The sequence below is a fragment of the Drosophila mauritiana genome, chromosome 2L, assembly GCF_004382145.1.
Source record: "Drosophila mauritiana strain mau12 chromosome 2L, ASM438214v1, whole genome shotgun sequence".
NCBI classification, from domain to species: domain Eukaryota; kingdom Metazoa; phylum Arthropoda; class Insecta; order Diptera; family Drosophilidae; genus Drosophila; species Drosophila mauritiana.
The window spans coordinates 15,938,495-15,952,122 of record NC_046667.1 but is presented as its reverse complement, the minus strand read 5'-3'; the positions used below and the strand labels follow the sequence as shown (position 1 = coordinate 15,952,122).

At 37.4% G+C, this 13,628-nt stretch overlaps 1 protein-coding gene across 1 annotated transcript; it reads right to left on the bottom strand.

The window, feature by feature from the left end:
- Positions 1 to 6,632: 6,632 nt before the first annotated feature.
- Positions 6,633 to 7,723, bottom strand: LOC117150689 (juvenile hormone acid O-methyltransferase). The gene is made up of 2 exons (XM_033317699.1): positions 7,044 to 7,723; positions 6,633 to 6,976 (listed from the first exon to the last, which is right to left on the bottom strand). Exons 1-2 carry the CDS (start codon positions 7,693 to 7,695, stop codon positions 6,735 to 6,737), a joined length of 894 nt encoding a protein of 297 aa, XP_033173590.1. The 5' UTR covers positions 7,696 to 7,723; the 3' UTR covers positions 6,633 to 6,734.
- Between the last annotated feature and the right edge of the window lie 5,905 nt (positions 7,724 to 13,628).

Sequence of the window (13,628 nt, the reverse complement as noted above, 5' to 3'; positions counted from 1 at the left end):
AAAACTGATTATGACACTTGATTAGATGTTTCTTTTTCGCATCCATTTCCTTTGGAATGGCGACTGGTAATCGCATAAAGCGAAGTATTTCGTTTAGTTTATTGTTGCACAAACACATCACTCAAATCGCTGAATTTATGATCTGTCGCGCTGTGTCATAAATGTATCGAATTCTTGTCGCTTATTTCGCTGGGTGTGTGTTTCCTTTTTCCTGAATTTCCACCCTCCCATTTCCGGCGGTCCATAATTAAAATAATAATTTTCACGAAAAACTTAAGACCTAGTAATTATAATTGTCAGTTGTGCCAACCCCAGAAGATGTTGGGATCGTGAATTTCGGGGTTGCTGCTCATTAAGCATAATTTTTGTGTAAACAAAAGCGAGTGTAACTTGAGAACAAAATCGATGTCGGGTTTCATTTGTTGCCCCACTGCTGAAGGAAGTGGGTGGTGCGGGTGGTTTTCCAAAAGGTTTCGCAGTGAACGTGTTACTTTTTATAACCAAAAGTATATTTTGAATTACAGATCACAAGAGCTGACAAATACATAGTGTCCTTACACTCATAAAATCGATGAAATACCGCAAAGAAAACTTAAAAAATAAATTATATAATAAAGAAAATTAGCATAAATAATGGGACTATTACAGTAAGAAAATAGAAAATAACTAATATGTTAATAAAAATATATAGTTGGTTTTAATAAATACAAAATTTGCCTAACCCAACATCCTTAGCTATCTAACAAGCTAACCACAAAACTCAAAGAACGCAAATGATGTCATCGCGAAATAGGTTGAAAACCTTCAATTACATAGACTCATCAGAGTCCTTCATCAGAGTCCTTATTCTTCTGTGACATCAATGCCAACTTAATTGACAAGTGGCGGTCAACAACTCAATGCCTTAAAACAAGCAACTCATTTGCGTGTCAACTAAAGACAAAGCGGCCCCAGTAATTGGATAATGGCAGAAAAGAGCCGGGTTTTTGAATAAATAAAAAAACACAAATGGCAATTGGCAAATGAAAGTGCTGGCAGGGATGTCAGCTAAACTGGTTAATTATAGTTTAACCCCCAAGCAGAATGATGCAGCAACAAAAAATTGCTAACCGCAAATAACTTATGTCGTCATTGTGTCAACGGCTGTTATCCGAGGGTCGGAGTTCCACCAAATATGAGGGTTTTCGGGTTCTGGTCCTCTGTTCACTTGACCGCAGCAATTGAAATATGCCACTGAAAATTGAAAAACCAATTTTATTGAACCCCAGGCATCGAAAATAAATGCTGGAAAGCATTGGAAATGATTGAAATGAAATTGGAATTTTATTGGAACGGAATTGAAAAAGGTCTGCGACTTAAATTAAATAATCAAGCCAAGGGAGTTACTTTATTATTTATTTGAAAATATTTCAAGCATTATAGTGACTTACAAAATTGTTTTCATAGAAATCCCTAATAGAAACATTTCCCATTTAAGCCATATTTTGAGTACAGAAAATTCAGTTGCCGAAGCGTATAAAATATGCCTTCCCGGAATATCAATGGCTTTGGGCTCCAATTAAATAAACATAAAATGTCAGCGACTGGCCAAATAATTTTAATAACCAAAATTGGCTGCAATACCGTCTGTGGGTGTAGGGATTTTCCAAGAGAAGTTCTGCTTGCGGTCGTTTTAAACAAACCGCAGGTGTTGCATACATTTGCCAGCTTTGCATTAATTATGACGTGTGTCTCGGGAGAAAGGCGTGGCAAATGGGGGGCGGCTAGTGTCCAGGGGGCGTGGCGGTAAAACTATTTGCCGCACTTGCGACCAAAAGCTGGTAGCTCGTACGTAAAATTGTAGCATACTTATGGGCTAAAGTAATTTTATTGCCATGCACAGGAAGCTGCATAGACGACGACGACGACAAGGATTCCTGTAAGAGGTCCTGCGAAAGGAGAGAGAGAGAGCGAGTGAGAGACTGTACGGATCCCCGTAGAGCTCCTGGCACATCGTGTGACCCGTAAACTTTGCAGTTTCTTTGTGTGGACTTGGCCAACGTGCCGGTCCCCAAGTTTGTTGCCGCTCTTATTATTTTAGTTGGGTAGTTCTCGCTAGTTTCTCCTGTTTGCCACAGCACAGACAAAAATTGCATTTATCCTAGATTTTGAAAATTAAAAACCTAATACTAAAATACCAGAATTGCTAATTACAATGAGCATAATTCTTCAGAACTGTGACAAAGGCTTAATCATCATATATAATACTATTGATAACCTAAAAATGATAAGTATTTAAGGCTTGACCTTAAAATGCAGCATTAAATAATTTCCTGCCCATATTATTAATTTTTTATATCCTTAAACTTTAACCAACAAATAAGAAATCGAAAGAATTTTCTGTGTAGTGTTTTTTTTTTAACTGCTATGGAGAGTGGATGATGTTGGGATCCTGCGTCATGGGTATGCGTCCGCACATAAAATGTTATTGCGAAAAACTATTAAATTTCTCTAGAGATGAAAATATGATCAGAAATTTAAATCGATTTATTAAAAGCCGTCGCAGTTGTTCGTTCAAGTGATTGGAGTTGGTAAGTAACTTGGCCAAAACAGAAGCAGGACCTTCAATTGCGAAATGGAACATGTGTTGCCGAACAAAAGTTTTGCGGCCGAACACCGAAAAGGTTTCCAATGTGAGACGATTTTTGATTGATGGGAGTGCAGTTTGAACAGTGGCATAGAGAGCTGTTCAAAAACAATAATTTGAAATTTATTAATAATGAAATTTAACATTTTGAATTAACGTACAATTATCTAGAGTATGGTGGTGCAGTCTAGTTAAAGTAAAATTATGTCTAAGCACAAATTCTTAGTTCATTGCAAATAATTAAAAACCCACTGTGCGGAGTTCCTTTTCCGAACCCATGGACATCCGCATTGGCAGTCATATTTCGGTCAAAACTGGGGAAAACCAAATTTACTATGTACGCTTAATGTCTAGACAAAGCTTCCCAATTACCTTATCCGATTACACGAAGATTTGCCCCACGAAGTGTTGGACGTGGACAACTAGAACTCCCCAGAAACCCGATCCCAAAACCCGGGACGAAAAGCATTGCCTTTTGGAAGCCCTTGACCCGGCATGCCAGGAACTCTTCGGGAGAAATCTTCATATTACTGTTGTCCCTTTTTTGGGACATGGCCCAACCCCTTTCTGCGGAGCGGAAAATGTTGAAATAATTTGGGCAAAAGAAATATTCTCACACCTTTCGCAGAGTAAAAAGCACTTAAGTGCCTTGGCCAGGACTCGGGTTTTAATTGAAGTGCAGTCCAGAGTCCTTGTGTGTGTGTGTCGTTTTTCAAGCAGGTGTAAAGTTAAATCATAAAATGAAATTAAAATAAACCAAAGCCGAAGCTGAAGCCAAACGTAATGAAGTACGGAAACACTCCACAAAAAGGAAAGAAAAGGATTAAGCATGGGCTAACTCGACATCCCAAAGGGTTTCCAGTTGGCTCCCCTGGTGCCCATAATTAGCTAACAAAATTTTTTGAGAAATTTTTCCACAATTTGCGTACGTACATTTTTTTACGGAACGCAACATTTTGTTATTGAAAAATTCATGAGCCTTTGCCCAGTAAATTGACACAAGGACGCAGTGGCGGTGGCACATGAATTCGTATCCCTTTTTCAATGAAAAAGTTTAAGAATTACTACAATGCATAGAAAAAATTTGGTTGATTTATATATACTGGCATATTCTTTTTAATATTTTTCAAAAATTATCATTGCAATTAAAGTTGTTATATTTTAAAAAGGGACACCGTATCTAACGTATCTGATGTTTTAGCCAAAATCAACACAGTTCTTTATGAACTTAACCCTTTGCAAGGCATACGGCTCTGTCCTTGGCCTGCGCAAACGTTTTTGTCATATTACAATATAATTTATTAAAATTCTTATTTGCAACGCAAAGGACCTCCGCAGGATGAGAGAAGGAGACGGCTAGAAAGAGAGAGCCGAAGAGAACTCTGTTATAAAAACAAAAGAGACTCGTTAGTGCTGAATTTTTAATAAAAAGCCGCACATGATACCGAATGTAAATTACCATATTCCTCTTATAATTTGCTATAATGAGACTCATCCTTCAGTCCTCTTGTTATTTTATGTGTGTGTAATTGCCTTTTGGTGGCCATTAAATAGATAAATACCGACCAACATCGCTGTTTTTTTGTAGCTGTCCTTTTCACATTTGCATATGGAAAACGCAATCAAAACGCCCGAGAGTCAACAAAACCGCTAAGTAAACTCAAACAGAATGGTCAGTGGTAAAGTGGGACGCAGACCCACCTGAAAATCCGAACATATTGTTCGATGGCTACGCATTTCAGTGAGCTACAGCCAAATGCACACGCCCCCATAGAAGCATATATATGTACATACATATATATGTATGTACTCGTATGTACGCGACTTCCGCCGACATTCAGTTCCGGCATTCGATGTTTGTTTTTGCGGTTACGCCCCCGGAATCGACCCGCGAAATCGGGTGGGTCAGCTACTATGAACGCTGTGTTGGGAACTCCTGGTAAGATGTGAAAATTCATGAGTTATTCACAAGAGTTACAAAAATAAATGTTCAAGATAGCAAAAAAAAATACTGATTTGTTAATATTCCCTTTATTGATATGTTCTAAATAACAATAACAAAAGCAATAACAAAAGAAACTCTTTGGTTAAATAACTAAAGTAATCTATATATTTATATCTGTAACTATTTTTCAAGACCTTGAAAGTCACAAAAATCATTATTGATTGAAGAAGCATAGTTATTTGTAGCTTTGAAAACTTCTCTAAGAAAATCTTTATTTATCCGTAATTGTCTGAATAAATTACAATGTGCCAAAAAAAATTAAATATGTGCCAAAACGAAAGTCCAAATAAGTCCAGATGCATACAAGTAAATTGACCCATAAAATGTCGAGGTACCATAAATATAAAACCGAAGTTATTTGCAACGGCAAACTCCTTTTCTTTTAACAAGCAAGTGCAAAGTGAAAAACAAATAGCCGCTAAATGGACAAATCGAAAATTGTACAAAGCACAAATAAGCCGAAAAGAATCTGGTACATAAACGCCTTAAGCTTGTAAAAGTAAACAAAGGTATTTAAATATGACAGCATAAATTTTAAATATAATGTAAATACAAATATATTGATTAAACATAAAATAATTCGATTCAAAATTCCTTCCACCCTTCGAAACTAATTTGGAATAAGGAATTTTTTCAATTGTTCCTTCCAAGCCGGGGCACAACAATTTCCCCCCTCCGGAATCTTTTAAGTTCGAAGAAAATTAGCCAAACAAATGATGCAGAGAAGAAAAACCAAAATGCCAGGAACAGGCAATTAAAGAGCAACCAATACCCCAATCCAAAATCCTCAAATCCCCCGACCTTCGGGGCAGGCAGCCAAGCAAACGGAAAATTCATTACAAACAAATTAACAAATAAATCAAATTTCAATACGAAAATTTGTTTGCGAAAACAATTTTGAGACGGGTTGGTAAGTTCTGGGGATAAGAGTCTGGGCAGGGGCATGGCTAGTAGCTACACATACAAATCGCATGCCACGCCCCAACGCGGAAACCCGGCAAGGGGGCGGGCAGGGGGCAAATGTAGAATCCGTTTGACTGACAGGCGGCAAATCGTCTGAAGCTCGGCCGGCGCACTTGAGAAATCATTTATCTAAATTAATTCCTGTCGTTTACATTTGCCAGAAACAAACTGCGGAGTGGGTTGTTTTCGGGATGAGCTGGGATTTTCTTGGGGGTAAGTCGATTTTAAATGCTAAAGAAAGCGAAAATCAAAGATTAAGACAAACATTTACTATTTGCCCGTTCTGGGAGGGATCCTGCGAATGAACTGTCAATTGCCCGGAAGCTAGACAAACTCACGCCTCAAAAACGTAAATGACATGAATGCGCATTTCTGTCGACATCGCGCGTTAATAACTCATTTCGAAATTCCACAACGAACTCCAACATACGTAGCCCACAACTGACAAAAAAAGCCGGAATAACAATTAAAATTGTTCTTAGACTCGAATGGCAACATTTTCAACCCTTTCAACAAATCCCCAACTCAGTTTACCACCGTATTTTAAACGCAACGGGCGGTTTTTCGTCTGAGGAAAAGTTTTGATACATCAAAATCGCGAGGGAAACGCGCGGTTTTTGACGTTAAGCTTTGGGAAAGATGAAAAGTTCCATGGAGAGTGAGAGTTAACCCCAAACAACTATATACATATATATATATATATGGATATATAGAACTAAAATGAGAGGGAGAGTGATAGAGACTTATACTTGCTGCTGGAATAATTGGTTCTGTCAAAAGCAGCAATTATAATGCCCAAGCCTCTCTATAAGTGATATATCAAATAGAATATTTGATTGCACACTTCATTTGCTGTCGTCAACAATAATCTTGTATAACTGGGTTAGATAAAACAAATTGAATTGCAACGATAATAATTCTAATTCTATAATTTTTATGTAAAGTTAAGTTAAACTAAATTTGTATATTTTATTATCTCTTATTCAACTAATTCAATCAGATGTATCCTTAAAGACCACTATTATATTGTTAGACCAATTCTAGGAATTTTGTATATTTAAAGTATTTTAATTAAGTACATTATTTGGCATTAATAGACTCTGTTAACAAATGCAATTACTCTAATTGTGTAAAATAAAATTAATTTATTCCCTTAACCAAGTTTTGATGTAGAGGCTCCAGGAAAACATTATTCACAAATTCAGGAGTCTTGCGAGCATAGGCCACCACCAGTTTGTAGGGAGATAGGAACTTCTGATCCTCATTGTTTTCGCCTTGCTGCAAATTCATGGATATAACAATGTCTATAAAGTCATCCAGGAACTGTTCATGCAAATCTGCAGGCATTCGCTCAAGAAAAGGACAAATGGCCTTCACATTATCTGAAAGGTAAAAACGTAGCATTAGTTAATATTAGTTACCTTTAATTTGAAAAGTGCTTTAATTTACCTTTTAGAGTCCTGACACCTTCATAAACAAACACTTCGTTTCGTATTTCCACATTGTGTTGCACGAAACCCACATCGTTCAACAACTGACTGAATTCCTCGCCAGGATTTGAACTGTAGTGCAGTGGGGATATGAACCTCTCCACATCCTGCATATAAGTCGACCACTTTTCGTTTGTCCTAAGAATCTTATAGACTTCGTAAACCGGATTGGAGGCCAAAAAGGCCAGGAGGCAGTCACCACCTTCGGGCTTCAGAAGATTGTATATATTTCCGAGGGCTCCTTTCAGATTTTGCACCCAATGAAGGCAGTAGAACGAGGTGACATGGTCAAATCGGCCGCTCAGCTCGTCGGGCAGCCGCTCGCATCCTATGTCCAGAACCTGGAATCTGGTACGCTCCTCCCGCTGGTAATGCTTGCTGGCATAGTGCACCATCTGGCTGGAGATGTCGGTGCCCACCAGTTGTCCACGAATCGGCAGCAGTGGCTTTACGAAGTCCATGAGCACGTTACCGGATCCTGAACCCACATCCAGGAGGGCGTCCTCTCCATCGGATCGCCACTGCATGGTCGAGGCAAACTCGTCCAGAATCAACTTGGCATCGTGCCTTTGCACCTGGTTGGCGTGCTGATATAGAGAGGCCTGATTCATCTCGACAACTGATCGACGATTGGGGCCGATCTCAGCTTTATATACTCATCGCTCGTGATGTCATCAGTTCACAGATTCTAATTTTTTTGCTCTCGCCAGAAGTCCCACTCTCCAGCTTATGACGTCGAGCTAATTACGTACGAGTATTATTTATTTTTAAAGCTCTGTAATTTTATTGGTTCCGTTTAGGGGAAAACCGACAGAAAGAGAGCGCGCCTATGACAGCTAGAAAATACACTAGCCAACAAAATTCGACTCATAACTTACAAATAATTTAAATCGGATATTGATAGTTTTTACACTAAAAGGGGGATTTTCTTTTTTTATAACATTTTGTCAATAAATTTATAAATAAATAGGTTTATCTAGAAAGTAGACATATCACAAATATTCCATATAAATAGAAATATTTCCCATGTAACTGCTATTAAAAAAAGTTAGTTTTACATGTTTTAATAATTTATTGAAATATAACAACTTGAAAATCGAATAATTTCGTTCATAACAAACCTCGTGCTCATTTTTATCTTCAGAAATCGGGCATGGAAAGCTCAAGTTCTAGGTCAATAGAGCTTTGCTAATGCTTCCTTCATAGAATTATTATGACTTTTGAAGTACGTAACCAGGCATTGAAATGCAAATCACCTACGAACTTGAGCAAAACCCCTGGAAGTAAATTCCACACGAAATTAACATAATTTTCATGAGCAGTGTACCAGCCTCCAATTGGACAATGGAGATAGGCCAAAGCAAATGAATGAGAGTGCCCGAAAAACGATCCTAATTTTCGATGAACCCGAATGTGCAGAAGTAAAAAAAAGTGTTGGAGGTGCATTCAACTCGAGAAAGTATTAAAACGAGTGAAGTCAGTTCGATGACCTACCCTAAGATTGGTTCGAAAACGGTGCAAGACCATCTAATCTATTTATGGATAAATATATACCAATATTTTGATGTTCGAACTAGAAATAGAAAGGGAAAATAATTTTGGACCCACTCTTCGATGCTGCGGGAAATATAAATTCATTAAAAACATTCCATTTAGCTGCAAATTACATTTGTGTAATTGCTGGCAGAAATTGCTGCCAGAAAGCGAAGCTCATGTTATTTCAAATATTTCACATATGAGCAGGACGACCGTTTGATGTCCCTGGGAGATATGAACCACTCACGTTCGCATCCTGCATTCTCCAACACTAGGCACATCACATCCATATAAATTCATTTGCCAAAGTGACATCAAAAGCCCCCGCTCGGATTCTGTTTCTGGCTTAATGTGTGTGGGCGTTACGGCTGGTTAATTGCATTTGTCGCAGACTCTTTTTGGTGAAACAGCCAAAAGGCAGCAAAAGGGTTATTCGGCTCGAAATTACCGAGAGCTGTCGATTGGCTCGGGCTGTCACAGAGCCACGGAAATCAATTAAATCGGACGAACCAAACAGAGGGCCTCAGCATTTCGATTCATTTGGGAGTTTGAGTGTTTTGCGTTTCTTGGCTTTGAGTATTTTAATGAAGTTATAGCAGATAAATGAATTATTCTGCAAGATGAGCCAGCGCAGAGAAATTTAGATAAGTGTGGTCTTTGGGCATAAGCTGGTATATACAAATTTGTATATGGATTTGATAAATCGCATCATTTAAACAAGAATTATTCTTCTTGTAATGTCTCTTAAACAGAAATATACACTAAATAGATAGATATACGCACATATAATTTATGTAGTGTGTGTAAATCTAGTTTAGCTCAAGTTACTGGACAGATTTACAAGTAACTTTATAATTTTTAATTTATAACTAAGCGGTGACTATACATTTTTCAATGGAAAATGATGCTTCATTTTCTTACATATATTTCTGTTATCAGCATTGGTTTTATCAGTAAAAGGATAAGGGGTTATGGTTCTCATCAGAAAACTGCAAGGGTGGCATTTTTTGCCACTCGACTCACACTCAATAATTTGGAGTGCGGGTGCCACTCAGTGAGTGGCACTCACCACTCACATCGCGGGTACTTCAAACCGATTATAATTATTTTCTGCAAAATTAGAATAATTCAGTGACCACATACCTCGTCACTTAACCAAACCATTCCTTCAAATAATTCAAAAAAGAAATCAAAAATCGCATAGTTTTATGTGATTTTCATTAATTTACGAAGATTATAAGCTCAACCATAACCCAATGTACATAATGTACATACAGCCCTTGACCCCGACTCCAAGTATCTGCCCACTTCTTCCCTGAAAATTATTCGCACTTGAAAACTATTTAAATGTTATCTAACTGAACAGAAGACTATATAGCAGGGCGTTCTGGTTATTTGTGCATGTGGTATGGGGGTTGGCAGTAGAAACAACAAAAACTCTTGCATATGTTAAAATATCAAAATAGCAAACAAAGCAAGAAAATCGTAAATGTTGAGAGCAAAGGGTTGAGGGTGAAATGAGTTTTTAATGTCCCAAAGGGGAATTCTTCTTGAGCTCGAGACAACCACATATACACAGAGGAAATTTCTGCATGTACTAAATATCAATTAAACCGAATTTTGGCTTAATTATTCTATTCCATTGAACAACCTTTGTCAGATTTGCCATTAGGTAAGATCGTTGCTCAGAAATCCATCAGGTGTAAAGCGACTTCTTTTGGCAAGATGACTTAATCCTCATATATTTTGTGCAGACAATCTAAGATCAACAAATGTAAAACTCTTTTACAAAAACGTTCTTTTTTAACTTGTTAAACCTAAACTTACATGCATAACATATTTAGAAGTGAATAATAAGTTTTAATTTAAATTTAATAAAAATATATCCAAAACCGCAAGATAACCAAATATATAAAATTTTATACCATGCAGCTAAATGTATGTATATAACAAAACATCACATAAAAATAGTCATATTTAATCTGCTAAAATATAGATATTTTTAATAACTTTAAAATGTACGCTAATTGTTGTAGTGTAAAAGCCAGGCTAGAAGATTGGGCAATGCGGATTTAAAATACAAAGTAAACGGCGATTTGTTGTTATTGATTAGAGCGGACAGAGCCAGACAAACATATGAGCTTATCCTTGGCTTCGCTCCGTCTTCTCAATTTCCCCACGAAAATTCAAGGGGCGATTTTCCTGTCTCCCAAGACGACGATGCCCGCAAACTTGATGAGTATTTAAAAGTTTTCCATTGTGTGTTTGATGAATATTTGATTAAGCATAAAAGGAGCGGAGCAAGAAGGGCAAAAACTTCGGCAAAGGGTTGCTACTGTTTCACTGTGTTTTTCTTTTGTTTTTTCATTTCCTTTTAGCCCAAAAAACCTGCTTTCCCATTTTCCACAGCATTTTGTGTGGCGAGCTTAGATAGTGCAAAAGAATAAAATAAAATCAATTAACGCTTACCAGTTCCGTTTTTGCTCTTATATTATTATTATCTATCAATACCCTTTCTCAATCAGAATTCTACAGATATTGGGAAAATTTAATTAAACAAGTAATGAAGTAATTATTTATTGTTTTTAAATAATTTATGTTCCAAAATATGTTTTTCTAACAAGTGTGGTAATGTAATTGTGAGAAAAGAGGGCAAAGTGTATGCCAAATCTATATAAATAGTAAGAAAAATATAATAAATATAAGATATTTGCTTATATCTGCTTTGCTTAATGTAGTGTATTTTTTATTAATGGTGAAAGTACCCAGAATTCAGTAGCTTCATGCCCTTCGTCTGTTTATATAATTTTTATTATATCAGTATTTTACAAGTTGTAAGCAAAAGGCTCAAAAGAGCAGCGAAAATAATTAAATAGTAAAGAAGGCAGTGCGCCGAAAGAAAGTCCCCACCCTCCCCGCCGAAAATCCAGCCCACTCAACCCTTTGTGCCACTTTCTCCCTTCACACACATTTTTTTTAACCTTTCTCCGATTCTCGGTGCCCAAAGAAGCCCACAAATAGCCAAAAGCTAGCGAGTGTTGATGGCAGCCGCAGCCAACGAAATCCTTTTACATTTTATATATGTATGTATATATATATGCATATTGCTTCTTATATTAATTTGTTTTTCTTTTTCGATTTTTTGTGGGCGTTGGGAAAATTAATTAAAAATTAAATGAATGAACGAACGCTGGGATAATGAGCCCCTAAGCTGATTTTGCGCTTAAAAGTATGCAATGGGAAAAAAATGTCGAGCTGCCCGAGCATGGCATTCAATAACAATTTCCACCCCACTGCCACGCCCACCTGGGCTGTACAGGTATTTCGCCAACCCACCCACCCAACCCACCAAAACAACAACAAAAGGAAGGAAAAACTTGCAATTTTTGTCGCATTTTTTTGCTGTTGTTTGTATTTTATTTTCGTTTAATATCGACAAAGAGCCAGCGCAAAAGAAATCAGAGGGACCTGGCGCAGCAGCAAAAAATGAACAGTGAAATATTGTGAAATTTTCTTTAACGTAACAAAATATTTTTATAAAATAATCAAGTCTTCCTTTTGGGCTGTTTTGTTTGCAGCAAATTATTTTTAGCTTTGTGGACGAGCGAGAACGTGAAAACCATGGGGCGTTTTTTTTTTTTTGTCTTTATTTGGGTGTAAATTAAAATCGCCCGCATTGCGCTTTTTTATAATGATCAAATTGGGGGTGGGGCAAACTCAATACTGAAAGACAGAAATAAAATTAATTAATAATGGCGAAATATTTCAATGGCGAACACACAAAAAGCGAGCAAGGAACGATGATTAAAGGAAAAATATGATAGGGCAGGGGGGAATTTAAAAGGTATTCGGTAATTGATACTTTTATGAGAAGAACTGTGCCATCCCATAGAGGAAATGGCGAGAAACCTTTATCATTTCAGCCCTGGGGTATAATATTTTCTATTTTAATTTATAAGTTTTTACATAGCATAAGTTTTGAATAAGCTTCGTCTTAGGCTATGACCTTATCCCACAGAGACTGAAAGTCAAAGTCATAGCACCCCTAAACCGCAAAACATTCCAGCTACAAACCCCTAACCAAATTCTCACCCAACCCTTGAAGAAATATTAAGACAAGGACAAGAAGGGCGAGCACTATCAAAAGTCAATTACAATGCAATTATTGTGCGGTCCGTGCCAGTGGAAAACCAGAAAACATTTTCAAAAGCCATTGAAAACTTTAATTGAAAATATCAAATTATTTTCGAGTTAGCGTCAGCACAAAAAAAGTCAAAACGCCTCGTCTTGAGTTCGATGAGGTTTCAAGGAAGTCCTGCGATATAGCCGAAGATACACTTGTGTGCATATAAGCCATTAATTACTTTTGGCCAGATTGCAGTGAGCGGCAGTGGGGGCAAAAGAAAGTTGCCGCATAGTCAAGAGTCGGGCCAAATTGTAATGAGTTGGCATTTTGTGAGATTCCCCCACTGAAATATCTCGTTGTAAAGTAGCTGAAATGACATTAAAAGGGCAAAATCAAGCAGAAAGGACATCCGCATCCTTATGGACACTAACCAGTCGGAAGAAAGAGCAAAGGAAAGGCCTACACACACACACACACACATATGTGGGCCTTGGCCCGAGCTGGGGATAATGCTTCTCCTCAACCCTTCACCCATCGTTTCATAGTTTACAATCTTATTATCTTGGCCTGGCATCTCGAGGCCCACACTCTCACATACACACACATTTTCCTAAGGCAATTAAAAATCTTCACACTGTCGTCGATGTCCTTTTGCTCCTTTTCCTGCTTTCCCTTCGCGTTTTGTCTGTTTTGTTATGCCCTCGGCCCAACTTGATTTTGTTTATTAAACATATTTTGCATAAAATTCACTTTATTTGCAGTTTATTTCGTAAGAAAATTATAAGGTTTCCCCCTTTTTCCATGAGACCCGCTTGATAGTTTTTCCCCCGGGAGGAATTTCGTTTTGGAGGAGGGATAGTGTTCCGTATTCTTTGATTATGT

Excerpts from the sequence above, each read along its gene's own strand:
- LOC117150689 (XM_033317699.1), bottom strand. The coding sequence starts at position 7,695 with ATGAATCAGGCCTCTCTATATCAGCACGCCAACCAGGTGCAAAGGCAC. Across the intron at positions 6,977-7,043 it reads AGGTGTCAGGACTCTAAAAG|ATAATGTGAAGGCCATTTGT; the intron begins GTAAATTAAAGC and ends TTTACCTTTCAG.